Source organism: Mesocricetus auratus, unplaced genomic scaffold (assembly GCF_017639785.1).
Source record: "Mesocricetus auratus isolate SY011 unplaced genomic scaffold, BCM_Maur_2.0 Super-Scaffold_100010, whole genome shotgun sequence".
NCBI classification, from domain to species: Eukaryota; Metazoa; Chordata; class Mammalia; order Rodentia; family Cricetidae; genus Mesocricetus; species Mesocricetus auratus.
This window is the reverse complement of record NW_024429194.1, coordinates 65,128,700-65,155,537: the sequence shown is the minus strand read 5'-3', so window position 1 is coordinate 65,155,537 and position 26,838 is coordinate 65,128,700. Positions and strand designations below refer to the sequence as shown.

The 26,838-nt window shown below is 49.4% G+C and overlaps 1 protein-coding gene and 2 long non-coding RNA genes across 7 annotated transcripts; 2 read left to right on the top strand and 1 right to left on the bottom strand.

The window, feature by feature from the left end:
- Pou6f1 (POU class 6 homeobox 1) lies at positions 1-25,239 on the bottom strand. 5 transcript variants are annotated; one of them, XM_013111257.3, is made up of 11 exons: positions 24,989-25,239; positions 19,582-19,738; positions 17,657-17,852; positions 11,689-11,810; positions 10,126-10,351; positions 9,380-9,633; positions 8,703-8,831; positions 7,934-8,137; positions 4,980-5,121; positions 4,057-4,225; positions 1-3,411 (listed from the first exon to the last, which is right to left on the bottom strand). In XM_013111257.3, exons 2-11 carry the CDS (start codon positions 19,627-19,629, stop codon positions 3,066-3,068), a joined length of 1,836 nt encoding a protein of 611 aa, XP_012966711.1. In that variant the 5' UTR covers positions 19,630-19,738; positions 24,989-25,239; the 3' UTR covers positions 1-3,065. The 5 variants fall into 5 exon arrangements, with proteins under 5 accessions (XP_012966711.1, XP_012966712.1, XP_012966715.1 ...); XM_013111258.3 differs by having other exon boundaries at positions 19,582-19,674; XM_013111261.3 differs by lacking the exon at positions 19,582-19,738.
- Positions 9,935-11,646, top strand: LOC121142870. The gene is made up of 3 exons (XR_005879983.1): positions 9,935-10,052; positions 10,901-11,058; positions 11,131-11,646. It is a non-coding gene; the product is annotated as an uncharacterized LOC121142870 (long non-coding RNA).
- LOC121142871 lies at positions 12,950-14,887 on the top strand. The gene is made up of 2 exons (XR_005879984.1): positions 12,950-13,009; positions 14,557-14,887. It is a non-coding gene; the product is annotated as an uncharacterized LOC121142871 (long non-coding RNA).
- Positions 25,240-26,838: the final 1,599 nt, after the last annotated feature.

The window sequence follows — 26,838 nt, the reverse complement described above, 5'->3', positions numbered from 1 at the left end:
TACAAAAGAAAAAATACTGTTTATTCACACAACTACATCAAGTGCTTTCCCTTCCTTCTTCTCCCCAGCTTCCAGGGGGCAGTGCCCCATGCTGGGAGACCCTTGGGACATCCCTAGGAGGCAGGGACAGAATCCTGGGCATAGGAAGGTGATCGGATTTTCAAGAACACACACATGTCAGGCTTTCTCATTCCAAACTCAAGTGCGTTTACAGTTCATGTGACCAACTTCTTCTCTGGACTTGGCTTGGATAAAATGCCACAGTTAGCTCAGGGTCAAAGGGCCAGCTGACTCAGCAAGTCATAGACAGTCCTAGCTTCCTGCCACTTAAAAATAACCAACCATACAGTTAACTGATTTCTGCCCATTTTCCTATCTTTCAGGGCAAAAAAGCCATTGGGCATGGCTTAGGTCCAGGAAGGTGCTCTCAAAATAAAATTAACTCTTTTTTACAGTCTAATGTCGCCCAAACTCAAAAAATAACAACTACCCTGTAGGTCAGTGGCTCAGACTAGGGGAGCAGAGGCAGAGTTCATGGGCCAAAGTGAACTATACTTTGGGTACAGTTAAGCACACCTTGCACCCCCCTATTTGAGAAACCTAGCCTGTAAGCATCCCAGCTCGTGTACTGTTCTCCTGAATAACCAATGCCACTTTCCTACACAGGAGAAAATTGGTTTATTCTAGCCCAGTCTCGGGAAGACAGATTTAGATGAAGGGCGGGTTGAAAAAGCATAGCCAGGCTTAATTTAGATCAGTGGTTCGTGATTTTTTTTCCTATCATGCCACAGAACAGATGGTATCCTCTTGCATGCCCACAGCATGGCCACACTTCATATTACATGCCATCCCACAAAAAAAAAACAAAACAAAAAAAACCCCAAAAAACCAGTACTCCCGAGTGCAGGTTTCCAGCAAGAAAAGCTGCATATAATTTCTCAAGTGAGTCACTTTGTAAGCTCCAGGATGTAAGCACCCCTCCTGACTTCCCAGCTCATGGAAGCAGGCTGACATTACAATCTAGATGGAGCTTCCTCCTCTGGGGACATTCTGTCCTGGACAGCAGAGTTAGGAAAGCCGCCCACCTCCTCCAGCATGTTTGGTTGATTTGAATGCAGTAGAGTGTGTGTGTGTGTGTGTGTGTGTGTGTGTGTGTGTGTGTGTGTGTGTTGATTAAGCACACAACTGTCCTTATCTCACTGTCAGAGCTACCAGGAGGTCCTCCACACAAGTCCTGCAGGACCCAAGAGGGTCTAGCAGTCACCAGGAAAGGGAACAAAGTACAGGAGAGGAAGCTAGGCCCCAGCGTCTCTGCACTGTGACCAGCAGGGACGGTAATGTGTCCTTGTTTTTGCTCAGGGTAGATCACATGAGGTACAGGGTGGACATCGACTAAAGAGCAGGCTCTGTAAGGCTAAGAGAAGAGAAGCCAGGCACGGTGGTACATGACTATAATCCCAGCACTTGGGAGGCGGAGACAGGAGGATCAGGAGTTCAGTGTCATTTCAGTGTCATTTTCAACTACAAGTTTGAAGTCAGCCTGGGCTAAGTGAGATCCTATTTAAAAAACAAAGAAACAAAACAACAAACCAAACCAAAAAGTAGTGAAATGGTTGGCCTCTGCAGCTTGTAGCCCATTAGGGACAGTCTACCCAAGTCTGGGGTCATTCAGGCAAACATCTTAACTCTTTCCTGACTTCCTGAAACCAAATATTAATTTTCCCCCTCTGTGCTAGAAACTGAATCTGGAGCCTTGCACATGCTAAGTTCTCAACCACTGAGCTACAATCTCCAGCCAACATCCTGAAGTGAAAGGACTGGCCAGCCCCCCTGTGTCTGGAAGTTGACTTAGTGGCTTTGATATGATGCCAGCCCCCAGCATGCCATCACCTACAGAGGCAAAGTCCATCCCGCTCCGGGGCACTCTTGGCTCAGAGGAGCATTGCAGAGGGAGTGGGGAGGGGTTGCTCACACACAGACTTGGTCTGCAATCGGACAGAGTGAGAGGACTCCAACATCCAAGACTTAAAAGTTTTACAAAGAAAACTAGAGGCAAGGCAGCTTCAACCAGAGGGCTTCCCGGACCATCATCTTCCTGGATATTGTCTTCCTCCCCACTCCAGCTCCTTGCTGTCTGGCTTATCATTCAGTTTGCTCCTCTAAAGAGAGCTCAGTGCTGGACCGAGATGAGTGTGGGCATGAGAGGGAGAAAGTCGGTGTGCGAGCCCCCTGCAGCTGCCAGCGGAGGCTGGCAGTGGAAATGCTCCCAAGCTGACAGCTCTCCAGAGTGCTTTTCTTGGGAGACAGTCATGACGAAGATTAGATTAAAATCTGGACGGATGACCTTTTTTACTAAGTTCCAGACCCGCAACAGACCTAAGACTCTCCAGGGTGGGGGAGTGTGCGGTTGTTTCCTCTGCTGTTGGTTTGCAAAGGAAAAGGTTCTGCATTAGTGCAATCCCACCACCCCCAGGACCCCGGGAGGGACCTCACAGCATCTGACCTCACAGCTTTGGGGACCTTCTACCCTCGAGGTGAAGGCAGACAGTGAGTCACACTTTTCTGAATTACATCTCCTTGGTCCTTTAAGGGATTCACTGTGCCTGTGTACAAAGTAAAGGAGGGCATTTGAGTCCCACTTGGTGAGTCGTCATACTGGTATAACCACAGAGGAGCTGGGGGAAGGGGTGGAGATTGCCACCAAAAACAAGAGCTAATGCACAGTGGTCCCCAAGAGTCGCTACAGCCCGCCCCAAAGACAGCGCCTTGCTGGTTCCCAACCAGAATTCACCCTTCAGAAACCATGTTGGCAAAGTGCTTTTTGAAAAGACACCACAAATCCCCTCCTTCCATGTGCCCAGCGCCTAGGGCTCTCATGCAGCCCCTTGGGCCTCCCCAGGGTGTGACATCTGTGGACAGAAGAGGCAGGCATTGACACACATGCACAGGTGGAGGTCTCATGACCTCTGACAAGCACAGCTGCACATGGCACTGTCACTGCCGTGACGACAGCTCGCTGCTGTGGGAAGAGTAGAAAGTGCTGGAACAAGGGCCAAGAGGAAACCCTAAGGGATCTGAAAGACATTCAGCTTGCTGGTGTTTTTGAGCGTCTGGCGTCGGTTGCAGAACCAGACTCGCACCACCTCACGGTCATAGTTGAGTTCCTTAGCGATCTCGGTGATCTCCTGGCCAGTGGGCAGCGGGTTCTTCTCAAAGTAGGCGTTGAGAGCCTCTATGGCCTGCGGCGTGAAGGAAGTGCGTCGCTTGCGTTTCTTGGAGGGCTCACCGCCCACAAACTCCATGAGATTCTGCTGGCCTTCCTGGTTCCGGAGCTCCGCCTCATTCAACCACTTCTCTAGAACCGGCTTCAGCTTCTGGGCGCTCTTGGGTGTGATGTCCAACTTCTCAAACCTGGAGGCCGCACAGAGACAGTGTAGCTATCTCTTCTACACATCCCCCACGAGGGAAAAGCTCCCCTCCTGGCCCCTCAAAGACCAGACTCCTCAGACTTTCCATATCCCAGGCCTCAAGGAGGAGACAATGCCCACAGCCTCTGCTAGGCAGGTAAATGACAAGTGTGCTCTAACTGGACTAGAACTCCCAGTCATTTGGGGACTCATCTTGAATGGCCTCCGAGACGAAGGCCACTCTCCTCTCACTATGCTCCCATAGCAGCCTCACAATAGTGTCTGCTGCCTTCAAGCTGAGCTGACCTGGCAGGCACGGGAGGACAGGCAGCCAGGAGCACACTGAAACACCCCTAGCCGAGGACCAACTTTACGAGTGATAACCCTTTCCTGCTACGATTCTTCACTGGCCTCCCTCAGGTGGACATCTACACACTCAGGATTGGAGTCTATCTAAACTTGAGAAGGCCCTGGTCAGTCTTTGGCTACTCCAAGGATTCGTGTCCTCCATCTGACAGTCTTTCTCATCTGGATGGAGGCAGCAGCATGAGGGGAAGCATGGAAAAGGACGGGATACCCGGATTCCACGAGAGCCAGCTATGGCACTGAGCAGCCGGCCCTGGCTTTATCCTGGGATGGTCACACTTACCGGCAGATGGCTGACTGGCTGTAGGCTGGGCCTTCTGTGGCAGTCAAAGCCTGACCCACCTGGGTCTGTGTGAGACCCAGGGAGAGCCGCCGGATCTTAAAGTTCTTGGCAAACTCCCGGATCTCTTCTAAGTTGATCCCATCCTCATCCAGACTTGGAGTGTGCGGCTCTAGGACAGAGGGAGGACCAGGGATGAGTGCTTGAAGATGACAGAGTGACACTGCTTACCTGTGCCAGGGGTCTAGATTGGCGTGGTAAAAGGGGTGAGGACACTTATCAAAAGTCTCTCATCACTGTATCCCCCAGACAAGCAGGACTTGCAGGAAAGGACTCTAGAATGGCTTACCCAGGTGGTCTATTTTTAAGTTCTCCCAGGTCTAACTGCTGACCCTCTCCCACGCTCACTACTCTGGAACCAGGCACAACTGTCGGCCATCTACGTTCCTCAGAACTAGGTGACAGATCACACTGAGCCAGGTAATGACACAGCGTAACCAGACAGGTGACTTAGCAGCCTCCACTTCCATTATGCTCACAGTCACCTCAACAGGAAAGGGCACAAGAAAGCCATCTCTTGGTAGAGGACAAGAGACTCAGTGGGTAAAGACGTCTGCCACTCAGCCTGAGGACCTGAGTTCAGTTCCCGGGACCCAGGTGCACACGGTGGATACTCAAGCCCTACTCTCAATCCCAAACAAATAATGTAAAAGAAAATCGAAAGTTACCCTCTTTCCACTTTGGGTCTCTACCCTTTCCTTTTGGACACCAGGAAATTTATGGATTTATTTGAGACCGGATCTTATTAGGCTGGCCCTCAACTCCCGGGCTCTGAGACTTCTCTTGTCTCAGCCTCTTGAGCATCTGGGTCTGAAGGTGCATGCCAGGAACCCCAGATACACATTCCTCTTCTGAGAATCACTTACTTGATACCAATTGACTGACAGTAGGGGTCTCGGAGCAGGTGATTGGGATGGGAGCCGAAGCAGATGGCTTGACTCCTGGGGCTGGGCTCGTGATGACCACGGCAGGCTGGGGTACCGTGGGTGTCGGCTGGATAGGCTGCATCTGTGAGAAGAGACACAAGCCCCATGACCCTCGCCTAACTCAGGGGGTCACAATCCCTGGGCGGACCAGTAACACAACAGAAATGGACATGAAATTCTTTTGTTGTTGTTGTTGTTTTGTTTTGTTTTTCAAGACAGGGTTTCTCTGTATTGTTTTGGAGGCTGTCCTGGAACTAGCTCTGTAGATCAGGCTGGCCTCGAACTCACAGAGATCCGCCTGCCTCTGCCTCCCAAGTGCTTGGATTAAAGGCATGCGCCACCAATGCCCGGCTGGACATGATATTCTTACCTAGTTAGACACTCCACCTGTGCTCACAAAAAAGCAGAACTATAAGTTGCCTATCAACATTAACAATAAATGGGTTTGATCTCTTTCTGTGTCCAAGACTGCCCTTGAATTTATAATCCTCCTGTCTCCATCTCCCAATTGTTGGGATTACTAGTATGTACTGCCACACCTGTCTTGATTCTTATTTTTTCTCTGTTTTGTGTGTGTACATGGCTGCGTGTATGGGGCATACATGTGTGCCACATGAGTGTGAGGCCTGAGGCTGACATCGAGGTTTCCACCTTATTCACTGAAGCACTCTCTCTCAATCGAGCCCAGAATCACTGATGTGACTGGCTAGCGTGTCTACCAGCCTCCTTCTAGGATCCACTGCCTCTGCCTTCTAAGTGCTGGAATTACACATGGGCCACCATACTCACCCAACATTTCCCTGGTGTCTGGGATGGGAACTCCAGTCCTCAGATAGGCACAAGCACTTGAACCACTGATCCATCAGACCCAGTCTGATTTTTACTTTTTATATGACACATAATGTTGCAATGTTAACTAAAGTTATAGATCTTATTTATGATCAGGAAAAACTACAAATATCTGAAATTAGCATTATTGGGATGACTTTAAAACAAAAACAGCTTGGTGTGGTGTACACCTTTAATCCCAGCACTTGGGAGGCAGAAGCAGTCAGATCTCTGAGTTTGAGGCCAGCCTAGTTTACATAACAAGTTGCCAGATGACCAGAGCTATACAGAGAGATCATGTCTCAAAATAAAACAAAAACAAAACAAAACAAAAGCCTATAAGCTTTTAGGAAATGCAGCCTTTTCCTAGATTTTCTGTTCCTTGGATTTTGCCTCCTGCTAGCTCTCAAACCTGTCCCTTAGTCCCCAGGATCTGACTTTAGTCTTTCTCTAGGGCAGAGAGAACAGCACACTGATGCTGTACTTGGCATAAGCAAGACCCTGGGTTCAATCCCCAGCACCACTGAGAAAAAAGGAAAAACATAAACTGCCTACTACCAACAGGTCACAGAGTCCAAGCATCACAGCAGCCGATCCTTGACTCCACCCAGGTCAGGGGCTTTTCTAAGATGGACATCTGTCAGCCCTTGAAGCCCAGCAGCAGCGTCCTCTATAACAACTGTCAAAACTACCTGTCACAAGGTGATTGTACACCAGAGTGCCAGTGCCAGCTCCTTGGTATAATATTCATAAACTTCTGGAGAGGTTTTCTTGTTTGTTTGTTTGTTTGTTTTGTTTTGTGAGGCAGTATCCCATAACCCAGGCTGGAACTGAACTCCCTTTATAGCCCAGACTGGCCAAGATTACAGATGTGCACCACCACATATGACAGAAATAGGAATTCTTTTTTTTAATTCCTCCCTCCCTCTTTCTCTCCCTCCCTCCTTCCCTTTCTGTGCATTGGTGTCTTGCCTGCATGTATGCCTGTGTGAAGGTATCAGAGTCCCTGGAACTGGAGTTATAGGCAGTTGTAAGCTGCCATGTGGGTACTGGGAATTGAACCCAGGTCCTCCGGAAGAACAGTCAGTGCTCTTAACCACTCAGTCATCTCTCCAGCTCCCAAACATAAGTCTTTTTTTTTCCTTTTCTTTTTGTTTGTTTTGTTTTTTGAGACTGGATTTCTCTGTGCAGCCCTGGCTGTACTGGAACTCACTTTGTAAGCCAGGCTGGCCTCGAACTCAAGGATACACCTGCCTCTGCTTCCCAAGTGCTACCTTCCAGCAGAGGTAGGACTTCTCTTAGCCACTCTCTTCCAGATGGGGTTATTTAAAAGCTTCTTGAAAGCAACATATAGTATTAGACAATCAAGGGCATAAATGTCATCTGGGAACTCAGCACATCCTTGGGTCTCACTTCAGAGCTACTGGGAAAGAAACTCAACCCTGTGACGCCCTACAGGGGACCCCAGTGCACAAATCTGAGAACTGTGCTCTGGCTGCCATGCTTACTCCAGTTCCCAGACACAGCACACACCACGTCCAACTCATCCTTCCTCTCTGGAGCTGTCCTGACCCCAGGCTGTCAGGGCTTCATTTGTGGGGTACCACAGCCCCTTATTCATGTCTCCCTCGAAGTCTTCCAAAAGCTGACATCTCCAACGCTGAGCTACCTAAGGCTAGCAAGTGCATCTCAACCATCTTTTCATCCTTAGCATTGGGAACATAATAGGCACTCAAAATCTATGCCTGGTGTGTGGCAGAGGGTACAGAAATCACCACCAGGGCTATTACAGCTGATGTTCTCCCAAAGGATGATGAGTGCCCAATCTGCTTTGCTCACTTTTCTTCCCACCGTCTCTGACCTCTGTGGGCACAGATACATGCTGTGGTATCTATCTGGTGTGTTTTCCCTGGGCGGAGTATGTGTGAAATCATATAAGCCTTCTGTTGGGGGTGGGGAGCTCCGCACTTTTGAAAGGTGCCTTGTTCTCCCAGAAGTTTCAGAAGGAAGTAGCCATGCTAGACACTCTCACCTTCCCATACCCACCCACACCCCAGCCCTGGTACCTCACTCTTAGCAGCGGACTCCGGGGTGTTTGGCTTCCGGACAGCCATAGGTTGAGGCAGGGGGCTGCTGGCTAGGGTTGCGATCACCTGGCCCTGGGCATTCAACAAGAGTTGGGGAGTCACGGCTTGGACCTGAAGGCTCTGGGCTGGTGCTGGTGTGGCCACACTAGCTGAGTTCACTACCCACGGAAGTGCTCCAATAACCTGGGAGAAAATAAAGGATTGGCCCCAAGTACGGGGGTGGGGGTGGGGTGGACCATCAATTCAAGTCCCCATAGTTGCAGGCAGAGACTAATTCAGAGAAATGGTTTAAGCATTCTGGCCTCAGCTTCCTTTATAGAGTAAAGGACTCACACCCAAGGAGTTCCTTTCTTTGCTCTGTCCCTGGAGCTATGTTGGGGCAGGCAGAGTCTTTTTGTGTATCAGAGAACTGGACGCTCTTTGTTGTTCTGCCACATTTTAGCCGTGGGATTTAGTGTTTCTGAATTTCACCCTCCTCTCCCATAAAACCAAAGATCCCCTGATAGGTTTGTACTCAAAACCAAGTGAGTCAATACGTGAAAAAGGCACCTAGCATGAGGCCTTCCCACAAAGTACATACTAGAATTAGCATTGTCAGGGTAGAGTGGTGACTATAACCCCCCCTGGACTCCATGTTAGCAGAGAGCTGCCACAGAGGTTATGAACAGCAGCCCGATGCGCTGTGTGAGTTTCTGTTACATGGCTGCCCCACAACCCCTACCCCTCAGCCCTGGCTTTGACCACTTGCCTGTCCCTGAGCATTGGTGAGGATCTGACTGCTGATCCCCGGCATACTGGGAATGGCGTTGGTAATGACTGGAGCAGCAGTGAGGGAACCCAGGATCTGGGTCTGTCCCCCGAGGGAGGCAGCGCCGATCTGTGGGTAGAGGCAGAGCCTTGCTCAGAGGCCAGGAGACAAGAAAGAGCAGACAGAGGAAGGGGGCTGAGGGTACTGAGTGGTGAGTGTGGGCTGAGTGTGAAGGCCCTCGTGCATTCAAGGCTGGGGACAAGTACCGGGGGACAGCAGGGAAGTGGGGGACACAGTCACAGAACAGTGACTCCCACTACTTTTTCCAACTAAGTCTGAAAGGGTAGACTAGAGGGACAAATGTGCTCCAAGTCGTGCCTGACATCTCTACTCCCAAACCAAGAGCCATGCCGGACTGGACAGATGCCAGCATGAAGCTGTGGTGCTCCTGGGATCCCACCCCCAAGGCTTGTCCAATGGTTCCGGTTTGGAGCATTTCCCCAGCCGTTGCTTTAGTCTGGGTAGGACAGGCTGACGGGTGTAAGGAAAGCCCATCTTTGCTGATGTGCCGGAAGCGGTTGTATTCAAGGGTCTGGTCCTCCACTGTGGGGGAAGTTCCACCCTTGGCCCCAGCTTTGGTCCATCCCTCGGAGCCCTGGGTGAGGGCAGCAGCTTACGATCCCTGGGCTAAACGCGAAGCCTGCAGGCTGGACGGTGATCTGCGGGGTGGTGTCCGCTGGCTTTGGGGTGGGGGCGGCGACAGTGGCAGCAGTGGGCTGTGGGAGTATGGCAGGTGTGGTCTGTAGCAGCGGCTGGGTCTGGAACAGCGTCTGGGGCTGAGCTGGTGGCCGGGGCTGGGCGGGCGAGGAGGCCTGGACTGGTGTAGCAGCTTGTACAGGTGTCGGGAGGGCGGTGTTCAGCACAGCAGCTGCTACGGAGCAAGGCAGAGACAGAGGTGCTCAAGCGTCTAGCCACGACCCGGCACGGCTCCAGTCCCAAGGGATCTGGCACAAAATGACAGGGCACTGGGGACAGTGGGCTTGGGTCAGCTGCAATTCCCTTGACTCTTGAAGGGCTGGCACATGCCAACATCTCTCATCCCCCCTCCCTTGGGTCAGCAGACATGTAGGTTCGAGAACCGGATGTCGACTCTTCTTGCTGTCCTTCTTGCTGGTCATGGGGTGGATGCTGGTGGGGGGAGGGGCAGTCTCAGGCAGCTGGCCAGCCTGGTGTTCTGGCCTAGAGTCCCGAGGCGGTGCAGCGGCTCTGTGGCTGGGTGCCTATGACACTGGATCCAGAATCCAGAGTTGTTGCCCTGGGTGGGCTGCAGGCTCTGAGTCCAACATGGCAGTGAGTACATGTGCAGGGGTGGCGGTGTAGGGTGGTGGGGGCCTGGTGCAGTCCTGGGGAGAGTTGCCGTTACCTTGGAGCCCAGCTAAAGGTGGCTTGAAGACTGCCCCCGTGGGAGAAGCAGCAGCCAGTCCAGGGAGGGCAGCCACAGCTGCTGTAGGAATTGTCCACACGGCCAGCCCCTGCTGCCCAGACACTTGACCTGCAATACTGATGGGGATAAGAAGAGGTTGAGTAACCGCCCCTGCTGGAACCACAACTCCTGTCAGAACTGTGGCTAAGTTTTCCTGAGTCAAGACCTGCAAAAGCAAACGAGATTTCAAAAAGAAAAGAAACAATAAAAAAAATCAACATCCACAGCGCAATCGAGGGGTCTCTTGGACCCAGCTGAGCATAAGCAAGCATTCTGAGGGCAGTGGGGCAAAGGCCAGAGGAAAGCAAGAAGAGCCCCAGCTGAAGGCCTAACCCATGGATGTCTGGGTCACACTATCCTGCCTGCAGAGAAGTCGCCCAGGAAAAGGCCCGGTCTGGCCTCCAGGGCAGGTCAGGGTGCACGGGCGTCCTCTACCCCGTGGTCTGCTGCCTCTCAAACCTTCCCCGGACACGCTTGCTTGCACAGTGTTTGTTCCTTTTTATTATTTCTTTTATTTTTTTGAGATTATAATATAATTACATCATTTCCCCCTTCTTCCTCCCTCCAAAATCTCCAATATGCCCCTCCTTACTCTTTCATGTGGCCTCTTTTTTCATTAATTGTTGATATATATCATATATGCATGTCTCGTAAATGGGTATATGTATATTTCTTTTTATTTATTTGTTTGTATATTTGTTTTTATCTTGTGTAGATAGATGTTTGCCTGCATGTGTCTGTGCACCACAAGCTTCTTGGAATCCAAGAAGGCTAGAAGACGGTGCTAGAAATTGAACCCAAGTCCTTTGGAAGAAAGCCAGTGCTAACTCCTGACCCTCTCTTCAGACACTAATGCATTTTAAAGTACTGTAGGTATGTATATTCCTAAATCCCTGTGGACAACCTGCTCAGTCTGTAATGTCACTTGTATGTGTGTTTTCAAAGCTCGCCATTTGGTGCACCCACTAGTTTGTGACCAGGGCATAGGGGACCAGAAGCTGCTATCAAGTGGTCAAGGGCCCACAAAGGCCTCCAAGAAGCTTGAGAGGAGGACACCCTGACCAAAAGCCTTGGAGGTCAGTGCATGAACAGATGCCACCCAGCAGATGCTGGCCTGTGGGAGTCTATGGGCAGCTTTTCATTGGTTGGGAGATTTTATAATTCAACTGAAGACTGTACAATTCCTTAACTCTTATGATGGGGTGGGGCTGATGAGGGTACTCACTCATTTCATCATTAGATGAGCACAAATTCTCCCAGGAAAAAGTTAACCCCAGCCCTCTCTGGACCCAGGGAAGCTGTCCAGCAAACACATATCCTCTTTCCTGATCTGGGAATGGGCCTGATGTGGGGCAGGGGCAGCCTAGGGACACCTAGTGGGAGAGTCCCTCCCTCAAGCCACATCCTCTCTCCTGCCCTGCCTCATGCAGTCCTCAGCCCATGGCCACCTGCTGCTTGCTCCTGCCCACTGCCCTCTGTCTGGCTCCCTGATGTGGCCCTTACCTGGGGGGCAGCTTGTATGGCCAGCGGCGTCAGGGTCTGTGGTGCTTGAGGCTGGCTTGGGGCTTGGCTGAAAGTGGCAATGGCTGGGGCAGGACTCGGAGGGATCCCGGGCAGCGACTTCACTTCAGGCGAAATAGAAAGGAAGAAGGACCAGAGTGAGCCTGATGTGAGTGGAAGGGTGACTGGAGTAGAACATCTTGCCTGCATATAGTCTAGAGCCAGCTGGTAGCCTTCCCTGACCCATGGGGCACCTTCCCAAATGCTGCTAGTAATCACTAGAAGGCTGGAGAGCCCTGGGCCATGCCCGGAGAGTAGGAACTCTCTTCCCACGTCTAGTGGAAGGAAATGTCGGGCTCTGCTCAGCTGGCTTCCAGCTCATCATTTCCGGGCTCTGTAGGACTGTGGTCTGTCACATAGCAGTCAGGAGCCTGAAGCAAATGTATGTCAGGGTGGGGTAGAGTGGGGTGGGGTGGGTGTGGGTGGGTTGAGGTGGAACTAGAGCTGAGAGGGAAAAAAAATCATTGTCTTGGGCTCAGCCAGCAACCAAACTGTTCCTTATCCCATCCAGGCCACCTTTTCAGACGTTTGGGGAAGGGGCAAGTCCTGTAAGTGCAAAATCCCTGAAAACTGGGCATATCATTGTCACACTGTAGTGTCACAGCAGCTCCTTGGGCCGCTCAGCTTTTTCTCCACTATTCTATAAAGTTTTTAGTCAAAAAAGGTAGTTTCTATGAGTTTCCAAAAGAATGTTCTGTGAATGTTCACCGCCTCTGGCTTGTACAATATAGGAACTGGGGTGCCATGCCAGGAAATCTCATCACAGTCACACAACAGTGAGATAAAAACTGTAATTACACAAGCCAGCAACAACAGAAATCTAAGGCGGGGACACAGCATGATGGTAGACTGCTTGCTTGGTTCAATCTCCAGCACTGCCAAATAGATAGATAGATAGATAGATGATGGATGGATGGATGGATAGATGATGGATGGATAGATAGATAGACAGACAAATAGATGATAGATGGATAGATATTTGATAGACAGATAGATGACAGGTGGATAGATGGATAAATAGATGATAGCCAAATAAGCAAGCAAGTAAATAGTAAAAAGTGGAATCTAGTTATTGAGTGATGGATGTTGAACATATCAATGGTTTTTTGTTTGTTTATTTTGTTGTTTTGTTTTTGAGGTAGAGTTTCTCTGTGTAGCCCTGGCTGTCCTGGAACTGGCTCTATAAACCAGGATCACCTCAAATTCACAGAGCTCTGCCTACCTCCTGAGTGCTGGGATTAAAAGTTCGTGCCACCACCATGAGGTATGTTTTTTTTTTTAAGATTTATTTATTATGCATACAGTGTTCTGTCTGCATGTATGCCTGCAGGTCAGAAGGGGGCACCAGATCTCATTACAGATGGTTGTGAGCCACCATGTGGTTGCTGAGAATTGAACTCAGAACCCCTGGAAGAGCAGTCTGTGCTCTTAACCTCTGAGCCATCTCTCCAGCCCTGAGGCATGGCTTCTTAATATGCCCTACTAGAAATAAGTATATTTCTAGACCCAGGCCTGAATTGGAAAGTCAATAATAGACACCAGTAACCAATCAATCAATCAATCAATCAGTCAGTCAACCAATCAATCAGTTACTCAGTCTCTCTCCCCCTCCCCAACCCCACTTTAAAGCCCCACTGGAATAGAATACAGTGCCCAGCAGAGTGGGCTGCATAGCTAGGTAACCTCTAGGATCCTGTCCAGCCTTGAAGTCCCGGCCTATGCTTTTCTATGTTTGGGGGATTTTGTTTTTGTTCTGAAATCAGCTTAGCCTAAGCCTATAACTATTCCCAGCCTAGTAATAAACCCCAGAAAGTTGAAAGAACCAGAGACACACATATGACCCAGGTCTTACAAACCAGAAAAAGATAACCAAGTGTCAGAATTCTCTCTTCTGGGAAGAGAAGTCAGGTCATTAGCTGTCTGGGAAAACCAGGGCAGACAGGATGACGTGAATATAGGAAAACTGAAAACCATTTTGCTGGACAAAATGTAATGAACCCTAAGGAAACAGGAATATGGGGCTGGCAACACGGCTCAGCAGGTAAGAGTTCTTGCCGACAAGCCGAACCTGAGTACCAGCCCCAGAAACACACGGAAGCAGCAGAGAACCAACTTTGTATGTTGTTCTCTGGCCTCCACATGTGGGCACGCCATGTTTGTATATATGTGTATGCACACGTGTAAATAATAAATAAATCAACTTAAAGAGGCATATAAAATGGGAATGTGATAGGGATAAAATCCTACCACAGAGAAAGGAAACACAGATTTTATTAGGGTATAGTTCCAAAGTGGGACCGCAGCCAGCAGTGTGATTCCCGCCTCTAATCCTACTATGTAGGACACCGAGGCAGGAGAGTAGAGAATTCAAAATGAGTTGAGGATCAGCTTGAGCTATATACTACCTGTCAAGACAAAGCCAGGCTTGGTGGCACACCTTGATTGATAGTGCATGGCTGCAATCCCAGTACTAGAGTTTATGAGACACTATCCCCAAAAACCCAAACTAAAGCCAAACAAAGTAGTAGCACAGGGGTTCTAAAAGCTGTTTCACAGAAAGACTGAACACCCCTCAGAAGCACCAATGGGTTACTTGTTTCTCCGCCAGTTTAGATTAGTTAGCTTTTGTCTTTTCCCCTTGAGACCAGGTCTCGCTTTGTAGTCCAGGCTGGTTTTGAACTCAGGCTACCCTTGAATCCTCAGTGAGTCCTCTTGCCTCAGCCCTGCCTTGTGCCCAAGGGCAGGGGTAACAGGCCTAGCCAAATACCTGGCTCTACCTTTATCACTGTTCTTTTCTTTTTACTTGTTCAGACTCCTGATTGCCCAACCTCCACTGCCCCTGCTGCTGGAATTATAATGGTGGATAACCACATCCAGTTTTATGTGGCAGAGGGGATTGAACCTGAACCTCTTGCAGGCTAAAGAAGCACCGCACCGTCAAGCCACAGGCTCAGTCCCTTTTCACTGTGTTTCTGGCTTACCAGGCGAGCAGGACTTTGAAACCAGTGTTCCCCCTTCTCCTCTTCCTCCTTGTTCTTTGTTTTTAGACTGGGTCTCACTAAGAAGTTCTGGCTATCCTGGAGGTTGCTATTAACACCATATAATGCTTCCTGAGTGCTTAAATTAAAGGTGTATGCCACTATGCCTAGCCTCCTTCTCTTATTATTGCTACCAAGTGACCTTTTAAAATTTTTCATGTAATAATTTCCTTCTATGACAACAAATGATTTTTTTTCCTAAGACAAGGTCTCACACTTCAGCCCAAGCTCTCCTGGAACTCACTAACTAGCCCAAACTGGTCTCAGACTCATAGCAATCTTCCTGCCTCAGGCTCCTCAGCACTGGCACTATGGTTATATGACACAACACTCAACTTCAACAAGTAAATTTTTCTTCAGACAAATTTTAGTGCACTACACTATTTAAAAAAAGATCTGCATAAACATATTCAAAGAAGTACTGTTATGATAATAAAAAATAGTTAAGAGTGGCCAAGTCAGAAGCAAAAGTCGGAGAACAAGTCAGAAGCAAAAGTCGGAGACCATGTCAGTATAGAAAATGGGTACACCAAGGGATGGAGAGAAGGCTCAGCTGTTAAGAGCACTGGCTGCACTTGCAGTGGACCCTGGTTCGGTTCCCAACATCCACATGATGTTAACTCCAGTTCCAGATCTGATGTCCTCTTCTGACTTCTGACAGTTCCAGGCACACATGTGGTACCTGTATATACATGCAGGCAAAACACCCATACACATAAACAAATATAAAAATTTCTTAATAATAAAAAAGCACACATGAAAGAACATGGGGGTTTGTCCCATATTCCAGAGCCTATCCTCCAGCAGCACAAGAATGAATATACAAGTGTGTGACAAGAACTACGCAGTTAGAGTGACATGAGCCACTAGATTCTTTTCACTCTAGGTTTCCTATGACTTGGGCTTGTTTTGATGGGAGTGACTGTCCCCTTCTGAATACTGCAGCTACAGAAAAGTCCCAGTCTCCACTGACAGTTGCTTTACCTCCATCACCTAACTGCCCCAGTTCAAACTACTTGAGTTGGAGGAAGCCTTTTATCAGAGAAGATGTTCACTGCTCTAATTGCGCTACAGTATGAGCAGTTGATTTAAGGTCAATTTCTGAGAGCACATTTGGGTAAGGGGAGAATTCTGACATCAGAAAAAAAATGGGGTCAAGAAAACAGGCAAATGGGCAAAAAGGGCACTGTGGATAAACCCAAGAAACTTCCTGAATTTTTCTGAAAAGGAGTTCATTCCATATGGGTCTGTTGAGTCCACAGGGTGGCAGGGACAGAGTTCTTGTCTGTCCTGCCCCATCTGTGAGGCACTTTCCTTTAGAAGCAGGTGGGGTCATCCTGGCTTCCATACTGGAGCAGTTTTTTAGGTTGGGCGGGGTGTGTGTGTGGGGGGGTGAATTTCCTTTTTTCTTTTTCTTTTCCTCAGAAGAGGGAATAATAGTAAATGATGTCACTAGGTTGCCAAGAACCTGTACACTGATGTCCAGTCTAGGGAAGGATGAGGAGCAACAGAAGGACATCAGGATATGGGATCCAGTTATGATATTAGTGATCTCTCATTCTCCAACAGAGAAACTTCTTTTTGCAGTAAGTGGTGGCTAATTCAGAGACCCACCTCTGGTCAAACCTTGGAGAGTAAGTGACTGATTGCTAGTCAGCCCTAACTGAGACATTTGTATCAACCCTAACTGAGACATTTGTATCAGCCGCCAAAGGCTTAGGGAATAGCTCAGAAGAGGAGGCTGGAATGGAAGAGTCAAAGAATAGGGAGTTCTATGAATGTTTTCTGGGCATGACATGCCGTTAGAGACTAACTGCAGCTATGATTACCTGCACAAGATCTTCACAAGACCAGGCCTATCACCACTACATCATGCATGGGCAAGGGGTTCAGCCCTCCCCTTACTGAGGAACTATGGGCCACTAAATAAGTACTGGGGCAGTCCCTTCAGTGGTGTAGCCACTAGTAAGTTGTCCACATTCCAGTGACTAAGTCTTCACACATCTTCATGCAAGTAACCATAGTTAAACCAGTGGGTTTTAAAAAAAAAATCCAGGTGGTGGTGGCACACACCTTTAGTCCCAGCATTCGGGAGGCAGAGGCAGGTGGATCTCTGTGAGTTTGAAGCCAGCCTGGTCTATTGAGCGAGTTCCAGGACAGCCTCCAAAGCCACAGAGAAACCCTGTCTCGAAAAACCATAAAAAGGAAAAAGAAAGAAAAGAAAGGCAGAAGGCTGGCAATGATGGCTCGTGGTGCTCAGGGGAAGTGGCAAGGAGGTCCAAGAATCTTTGCAAAATGCAACAGCTATCCTGCAAGGTGTTGGTGAAGAAAGTAGGGGAAGGCATTCCATAGCTAAAGCTGGCAGCTCAGTCCCCATACGACTTTGGCTCTCCATCTGCTGCAGGCTAAGTAACTCTACCTCATCCCTGAGGTCACTGTAAACCCAGCCAAGGGAGGCAGCCATCAGTAGGTATCACCTAATCTGCATCCTTAGTTCGAGGAAGACAACATGCTCTTCTGTCTTCAGGCTCCTAGGACCTCCCAGCTCTGCTACCAATGGGATTGGGCTAGCAAGTTGGTGGGATCCTGAGGCCAGTCTCTTCTGCTTTGGCTTGACAGTTTGGCATGGACCTAGGACCCCCTCTAGGCCGAACATGCCAGTATCCACCCTGAGCCATCTCAGTTCCGGCATGGGTATGACTACAAGGAAACCCAATTCCAGATGCAAGGAGAGTGGATATTCCTGGAAGCTGGCCAGAATTATGGACTGTGATCGGAGGCTACCACGTGGGCAGGAAGACAAGACCGCAACGCCACCTGGGCCCACAAGGGACATGTGAGAGCAGCAGTGGATTAGAGCAATAGCCTCATACCAGTTGCTTCTGCAGAAGGATCTGGGTCTGGCGGCCCTGCTTCAGCAGCGGGTTCACCAGCTTCTGCAGGGCCTCCACTCTGGGAGCCATCAGCAGCCACACTCTCCGGTCCTTTGCTCTCCTCCTCGGCTGGGAGCTGAGCGTCCACCCCAACTTCCAACACCCGGATGGTCTCATGGCCTGACATCACGATGACCTGCAAGCAGAGGGAGGGGTGGTGCTAGGGGCTGGAGTATGACTAAGAGAGGGATGGGGGAGGACTCAGGGTGCAGAGCTCTGTTATACAGAGAATGGGCACTCTAAAAATGCCAGAATTTGGGCCAGGCGACCACTGTCCCTGATTCCCAACAAGGAGTTGCCAGACATAAGCAGACCTTGGAGACAGAAAGAAAAGTCCCACTGAGCCAAACTGTTAGGAGGTATTTCTGTGTGTTCCCCATCTCGGACCTAGCTCAGATAGTGGGAAATGGTTCAGTCTTCAAGCTTGCAAGATCTTCCTCTTAGATACTGAGATATTAGCACTCTCTATAACTGAGGATGAGGACCCAGAAGAAATCTGTCTTAACTTTCCCTTAGAGACCACTGGAGGCTCCCAAAGGGGTAGCATGGGGAGCACAGAAAGTGAGTGTTCCACGGTGCTCTGCCACTCGAGACTGTTTTCTTCATTAATGGCATACGTGTGTGCGCATGTTCACGAGTGCACACACATATATGCTTTCCACCGTGCTCACACACCTTTCAGGGATTCTCTCCTTTCACCTGGCTGAGGTGGGGTCTCTTCCTCCTGGCAGGCTGCGTACTCCCTTCAGCCTCCAGGACTTCTCTGGTCTCTTGTGAAGAGGGCTGAGGTTACAGAGCAGCACCACCTGCTTACGTGGGTCCCGGGGCTCTAACTCGAGCTGTCTTAGGCTGCAAACGCTTTACCCACTGAGCCGTCTCTCCAACCCTTGAGTAACTTCTAAACTCAGGATACCAGAAGTTCCATGCAAGCGAAGTTCCCCAAAGAAGGGTCACGAATCACCAAAATTCAGTTTCTCCTGCCTCACTCTGACCTATTGTTCCAAGTGCCTCATGGCCCTCATTTCCACTGCAGGCTTTCTCAAATGGTGAGGGCACCTTCCATGAGTCCCTGCTCAAACATCTTGCACAGAGTTCTTTTTTTAAGATTTATTTATTATGTACACATGCCTGCGTGTATGCATGCATAACAGAAGAGGGCTTTGTGTCAGCCATCCTTGCCTGGAATGACTTCAACAATATTCCCTGAAAGAACTGGCTGTGGTCATAGGCTGTGCCAGAAAAGGCATGGGGGCCATCAAGAGGAAAGGCTATAACAAAGCAGCTGCCTCTGGCAGACCCAACTTTGACCTATGAGGGATTTCACAAAGAATGCGGATTTGTCTTCTTTTACGGCATAGTCATTTCAGAAATCATAGAAAATATATAAAAGCTTAAAGAAAAACAAAATCACCTGTTCAAACACACATAGGTATTTGTGTATGTCAGCATTTTTTGAGATCTTTTTATGTGTATGGGTGTTTTGCCTGCATGTATGCATGTCCACATCACATGCATGTTGTGCCCTCAGAGGCCAGAAGAGGACATCGGATCCTCTGGAACTGGAGTTATATATAGATGGTTGCGAGCAGTCATGTGGGTTCTGGGAATCAAGCTCACATATGTCCTCCATAAGAGCAGCCAATGCTTTTAACTGCAGAACTGTCTCTCCAGCCCCTAGTACAGTTTAATTTTAATTTCCAAGTTGCAACTTAAAATCCCAAACCCAGCCCCCGAGAAACCCTTGCTGATACTCTCTTTGGACAGGTGGAGTGACCGTAAACTTTAATAAGAGACCGACAATGAGAGGCCCCATTATGTCTTTCTCCCTTGACCTCACCACCCCCACTTCTCACCCCAGAAGATACCTGCTCGTTCACAGTCAGAGATGAGTCAGAGCCAGCTCCAGGATCCATGCTCACTGCAGGGTGGGGTGGGTGCCAGCCCACACCTAGTGCATCCTGGGTAAGATAGGAGTAGGAAAGCAAAGGCTGGTGTGGCACAGCTTTGGAATTTCCAGACTATCTAGAAAATTCAGAAATAGAATGGTGGGAGAAGAGAGGGCAGGCTCTCCCAAGAACACAGAGAAGGAAACAAAGCAAGGCACTACAAACGTTAAGGACTCTATCTAGCATCCCAGGAGAACCCACAGCCAGGAAGACCCAGAAGATCTGTTTAGGAAATCAAAGGAAAGAAAGGGTGGGCATCTGTCCCTGGGGTCCCCCCAGTCTAGTGGATGGAAGCAGACCCAGGAGAGCCCAAGCTGGAGCTAAGACACACTAAGCGCCTTAGGTGAAGGTGCGAGGAGGAATCTGAACATCAGTGTGTCTCTCTCTGGGCAGGCTTCTTGAAGAGACCGTAGAGAGAATTTAACCCAGTGCTCTCACACTCCAGAGCTAGTCCTAAAACACTGCTTCCTAGACCTCCTCTCCAACAGCCCTTGGAGCCTCTGGTTCGGTGGCAGATTCCCCAGGTGATTACCTCTCAAGAGACTCAGCAGTGACAGCCCAAGGACCATGTTGTCCTGTACACAGGGGGCAATATATTCCCAAAGATGGCATGGCCTGCCAGATGCAGGATGCAACAGTGGGTGAACCCCAAGTGAGGATAGGCTGTCTGGCTAGATTATTAAAAAGTAGGCAAACAGGTTAGACGTTTGTGTAGGAGAAAAGGTAATTGACACTTAGTTTGGGTACCTACTGTAGGATGAGTGTTTTATGTGACACTGACATATTACTCATCTCCACTCTGGAGACTGGGGGCTGTTATTGTCACCATGTCACACTTGAAGAAACCCAGAGCACTGTTTTATATCCTTATCTTACTTTTCTTTTCCTTTCTTTACTTTTTACTCCTGCAAAATTTTTGTTTTATCATCCTGGGAACTGAATCCAGGGCCTTGAGCATACTAGTCAAGTGTTCTACCACTGGGTTATATCCGAAGTCCCACAAACCTTTTATAAACTGAGGTAAAATTCCTGCTATGGTCTGAGTTCATCTGTTGGAATCTTAAACCCTGAGGTGACAGATTAAAGAGGTGTGAGTGTCCGGAAGGTGAGATCAGTAAGACAGTCTTCCCATCATGAAGAAACAGGTGCACTGGACGTGACCTTGGCTTTCCCAGCCTCCTTCCTTGTGAGCAGTGAACTTCTATTGTTAACAAGCTCCCAGATTTAGGATACGTTGTTGCAGGAGCCCCAACAAATACAAATATACATGGCTGAGAACTCATCAGGTTAACCATTTTATCGAATTATTCATCTCCCTTTCCATGATGCCAGGGATTAAACTCAAGGCTTGGCATGTACTAGAAAGTGCTCATCACTGACTCAAATCCCCAACTATTTTGAGAAAAGGTCTCACTAGGTAGCCTTAGCTGGACTGGAACTCACTAAGTAGACTAGGCTAGCCTAGAACTTCAGAGAGTCACCTGTCTCTGACTCCTGAGGGATGGGATTAAAGGTGTGGGCCACCACTCTAATGATTTTAAAGTATATATTTCAGTGAAATTTTGTACATTCATGATGTTGTGCAATCATCAGCACTTCTAGTTCAAGAACGTTTTCAACGACCTAAAAGGAAATTTTACATCCATAGTAGAAACTCCACTGGCACTGCCCCCTCCCAGTCCCTGGGAACCACTTAGCTGCTTTCTCCATGAATTTTCCTACTCTGGACTTACAGGCAGTAGGAAGCTGCCATGTGGTCACTGGGAATGGGGCATGGGTCCTCTGTTAGAGCAGCAAGTGCTATTAACTGTTGGCCGTCTCTCCAACATCCCCCATGGTAACATTGTTTTTGTTTGTTTGTTTTTGGATATGGTTTCTCTGTGTAGCTAGGAGAATCAAATGATGGCTATACTCTTGTGTCATTATGTCCCACTTTAAATTGGTAATATTTATGTAAGGCATTTACAACAGGGCCTTGCATGCAGATATTATATGGGTGTTACTATTGTTGCTTGGTTTTATTTGTTGAGACAAGGTTGCATGTATTCCAGGCTGACCTGGAACTCCCTACCTAACTGAAGAAGACCTCGAACTCATTCTCCTCCTAACTCCCAGTCCCAAGTGCTGTGGTTACAGGTGCACATAGTTAGTTAATGGGGTGTTGGGACTGGAACACAGGGTTCCAGGTACTCTAGGCGAGCACTATCCCAACTGAATTACATCCCAGTACTATTATTGCTATTATTTTAACTGAAATAAAGCATGCATACAAAATGTTTCAAATCATAATAGTATGAAACATAAACAATTACTATTATGATTTTTATTTGCTTACTGATTGGACAGGAAGTTGGACCCAGGGCCCCACACATGCTAAGTATGAAGTATGTACCAGAGTTACATACAGCCCAAGTACTAATATTATAATGGCATAGTAATTAAGTCTTGGAAGGGGAATATGAGTTTATGCCAGATATCTCTCTCTCTCTCTTCTCTCTCTCTCTCTCTCTCTCTCTTCTCTCTCTCTCTTCTCTCTCTCTCTCTCTCTTTCTCTCTCTCTCTCTCTCCAAGGTCTCTCTTCATAGCCCTGGCTGTCCTAGAACGTACTATTTAGACCAAATTGGCCTTGAACTCACAGAGGTTAGCTTGTCTCTGCCTCTCCAGTGCTGGGATTAAAAGTGTGTGTCACCACATCCAGCTTTTTTTTTTTTCTTGAAGCAAAAAACCCTTAGAAAACAAGTTTCTTTTCTTATTTCTTAAATTTTCATTCCTGGGGTTTAAATTTGCTCTTGTGAATGCTAGGGCAAATTTCTTCTGATTTGTGATACATATTTTCTCCTTACCATCATTAGGGTGTGTGTGTGAGAGAGAGAGAGAGAGAGAGAGAGAGAGAGAGATATTTGTACAGATGCAATATTCTCTACTGATGAGCTATATCTCCACAGTTTCATTCCTTTTTTGTTTGTGTTTTGTTTTTCTGTTTGTTTGTTTTTTAAATTTACTTATTTATTATATATACGGTATTCTGCCTGCATTGCATGTATGTCTGAACACCAGAGGAGGGCACCAGATCTCATTATAGATAGATGGTTGTGAGTCACCATGTGGTTGCTGGGAATTGAACTTGGGACCTTTGGAAGAGCAGTCAGTGCTCTTAACCTCTGAGCCATCTCTCCAGCCTTTTTTTTTTTTTTAAGGCTTTTTTTGTTTTGGTTTTTTGAGACACAGTTTCCCTGTGTAGATTTGGAGGCTGTCCTGGAACTAGCTCTTGTAGACCAGGCTGGTCTTGAACTCACAGAGATCTGCCTCCCAAGTTCTGGGACTAAAAGTGTGCACCGCCCAACTGACAGGATATATATATATATATATATATATATCATATCCCCGGCTGTCCTGAAACTCAATAGACCAGGCTGGCCTTGAACTCAGAGATCTGCCTGCCTCTGCCAAGTGCTGAAATTAAAGGCATGAGTCACCACTGTCCAGTTTCTTTGTTTCCTTTGTTGTTGCTGCTGTTTCATCTTCTATCTTCTTTTCTGACATCTATTTCTTGGTCTCTGTTTGTATATCTATGCTGGAGCCTGAGTGCCACAACCCACACGTGTCACACAGCACTTGCATGTGAAGACAACTTACTTGGAGTCAGTTCTCTGCTTCTACCACGCGAGGTTCAGGAATCAAACATCCAGTGGCTGGCTTGGCAGTAAAGGCTGAACCATCTAGCTAGCGCCCCCTTTGTGTTTTTTGTTTATTGAAGTTGGTGTTCGGTTTGGGGCTTTTGATTGTCTTTGGTTTTTTGAGACAGTCTCACTATGTTAACCTTTGATTCCCCCACTTTCTCACCCCCACTGCTGGGGCTACAGTGCTCCACAGACTCACTTTTCTTTCTTTCTTTTTTTGGTTTTTCGAGACAGGGTTTCTCTGTGGCTTTGGAGGCTGTCCTGGAACTCGCTTGGTAATCCAGGCTGGTCTCGAACTCACAGAGATCAGCCTGCCTCTGCCTCCCGAGTGCTGGGATTAAAGGCGTGTGCCACCAACGCCCGGCTCAGACTCACTTTTCTTAGATGCCAGGTAGTGCCACAAGGAAGAAAAGAGAAAATCGGTGTGCTGGCGTACTCTCTCTCTCTCTCTCTCTCTCTCTCTCTCTCTCTCTCTCTCTCTCTCTCTCTCTCTCCCTCCCTCCCTCCCTCCCTCCCTCCCTCCCTCCCTTCTTCTTTCTCTCCCTGGCATTATCTGATTTGTTTTTGTGTTTATGATCCACTAGCTCACCCCAGGACAGGTGAGGCTTTGTCTCAGTGAGGCACTTGCTGATTATTTTCATAGAACCAATGACGGAAATGAATGTAGTACTCCTGTACATATGTAAAGAGGTCCCAGATCACAGATACATCATCCTGAACACCAAGTTCAATCAAAACGGAGCACATGCCACTATACCCAGAGTGCCTTTTGCCAGTCATTGTTGACTGGCGTGGATTGCCAGAGTGACTGGAGGAGGTATATATTCATGGAACTGGGGATCGATCAACCTTCGACTTCAAAAACAAGGAATTAGAAAGAGCAAAAAGGCTACAGTTTCTCCCTCTCCGCTAGGAGCTTCCTGTGTTTGGCCTAGCGAGGCTTCTTGACAAGCTTTTATTTTCTCCTGCCCAGCCGCAGACGCAGACTATCTGTAAAGGTCTTAGGCTTCCCATCCAGCCGAGGGGGCGATCTCAGCGCTAAAGTGGGTTAGAAGCTACTCTGGAGATCCCTCGGCCTTGCCTGGTGCAAATATCCCGGGAGGACACAAGGGGCCCATTCTATGACATTATTAATACTAACACTATCATTAAATATTTATGAAGTGCTCACGCTCTGATCGACGGTGACCCTCCCACCACTCCCCCATCCTTCCAGCAACAGTGAGGTCTCTACCCCAGAGTCCCACCGGCCCTTTCTCGGAAGGAGTGGTGACAGGTCTCCGGGGAACCCAAGTGTCCGGGTCTCCAGGGCTCTGCTCGCCTCTTTCCGACACCCCGCCCGGGCTCTAGGGCAAGGCGTCCACCTGGCGGTCGCCCCTCCACGAGTGTCCGCGGGGGACGAGGAACCAGGGCGCGGCCCGGGGTCTGCGGCCCCAGGTGGGCAGCGCGCGGCCATCCGCTCCCATAGCTCCCGCCTCCCGGGCCGCAGCCCGCCGCCCCGGCCCCGCGCCTTTTTCTCTCTTTATCATAAATATATAAATTATGCTAATTACGGGCATTGCATATTAACCAAATCCGAAACCTCCTCTGCCCGGCCCCCTCCCCCTCCGTGCAAAGCCCTCCCCGCCCCGGACCCCGCTACTCACCGGAGCCCGAAGCCCAGCCTCCCGCTCCCCGGCTGCCCAGCGGCCACCGACTAGACACTCATGTTCCAACCCGGGCCAGGGGGCCGCGGCCAAGGCGGCCGCCCGCAGACAAAGAAGCCGGAGCGGCTCGGCCCGGCTCGCTCGGCCCGGAGCCACTCGGGACCCGCCGCCCCCCGGGCCCCCCGGCGGGGCTGGCAGAGCGGAGCGGCGGTGGGTTGCGGGCCACGCGCGGGCCGGGGACGCCGGGGGCGGGGGCCGCCAGGTGCAGTCCCCTCCTCGCCCCCTCCTCCCTCCCCCCCTTTCCCTCCTTCTGCTACTTGGATTTTTTTAGCTGCTGCGTCATGAGCATAATTTATGCAAAGCGCTTTGCCGCATGCTGCACCTCCCGCGCCAGCCGCCGGGGGCGGCGGTCAGGAAAGGGAGGGGGTCCGGGGAGCGGCGAGCGGTGCGAGGGGGTGGGGAGGAACCCCAGGCCCCGCCGGGGCTGGGACCCAGGGCCTGTGGGGCGGCTTGACTCAGCCCTCTCTCACTGTAGAACTGGATTCTCGATCGGTCACACTGCCCCGTTCCCTCCAGCCGAGGATTGGGGCAGTGACCACTGTGACTCTGCCGGTAGTCAACTGCCCCTCTCGACGGCAACCCTCAAGTTCACGTCTATCCTCCAGTCTGGGAAAGCATTGGGAACTCGGACGACGCTCAGGCTCAGTTGCGCAGGGCCTCGGGAGCAGCGGTGCCCTCGTGGCACATCCCAGAGGAGACCAGGGTCCTGAACGCTCCACCTTCGTGGAGGGGTGGGGTCCTACCCACAGCCAAGTTCGAGAAGGTGTGAAAATACGAAGTTTGGTGTAATGGAGAAAAACACGCCACTGTTTCGGTGATCGTGATGGTGGGGAGGGTTTGAAGGGAAGGGAAGGCTTAGAGACTGATTAGGAGGGCAGGGGTACGAAGTTTGGGAAATAATGGACAACTAGGAGAAGGAAGAGCAAAGGAAAGAGAAAGAATGAGAGAGGGGGAGAGGAGGGGAGGTTTATGAATCTAGAGAAGGCGGATTCCCAACAGTTAAGCAGCTTGGCAACCTCGTTTCCCCTCACGCCACCCACACCACGCTTCTGTGGTCTAGGGGTGACTGGAGGTAGATGATGCAGGAGCAGCGTTAGGAGAAAAGGAGTGGAGAGTAAGAGTCCTAGCCAGACAGTCCCAGGTGAAGGAAGCATACCCCGATGGGAGGAGAGAGGAGGTATCCGGTGGTTTGATCAGCAGCTACACACACTCCAGGCTGCCTGGATCTTGCTGGCAACCTGAGGCTCTGCTCATAGAAGTTTGCTGCAGAGCTGGACCTGTCTCTGTTTTCCTGGGGCCAGTGAGGAGGCACTGCTGATGGCAGCTAAATGGGCAAGAACCAGCAAGCTTGGGGTTTTAATCCCAGCTCTTTTCCATGGGCAGTTCCTGGCAAGTAATGAAGTTTAGTTTTATAAAAGGTAGATCCTGGCATCTTCCCACCTGTAGGAGCAGCTACTGAAAAAACTGAAAATGGAGTGAGCCCGTGAATTATTAGGAACCAGCATGGATGACAGTCTCTCTCTCTCTCTCTCTCTCTCTCTCTCTCTCTCTCTCTCTCTCTCTCTCTCTCTCTCTCTCTCACACACACACACACACAGTCTCTCTCTCTCTCTCACCCACACACACACACACCACACATACCACACTCGCATACAACATGCACACACTCAAGAGCACATCACACACACACACCATACTCACATGCAATATGTACACACTCAGGAACATACCACACAATACACACACATGCACACACCACACACCACACTCACATACAACATGCACACATT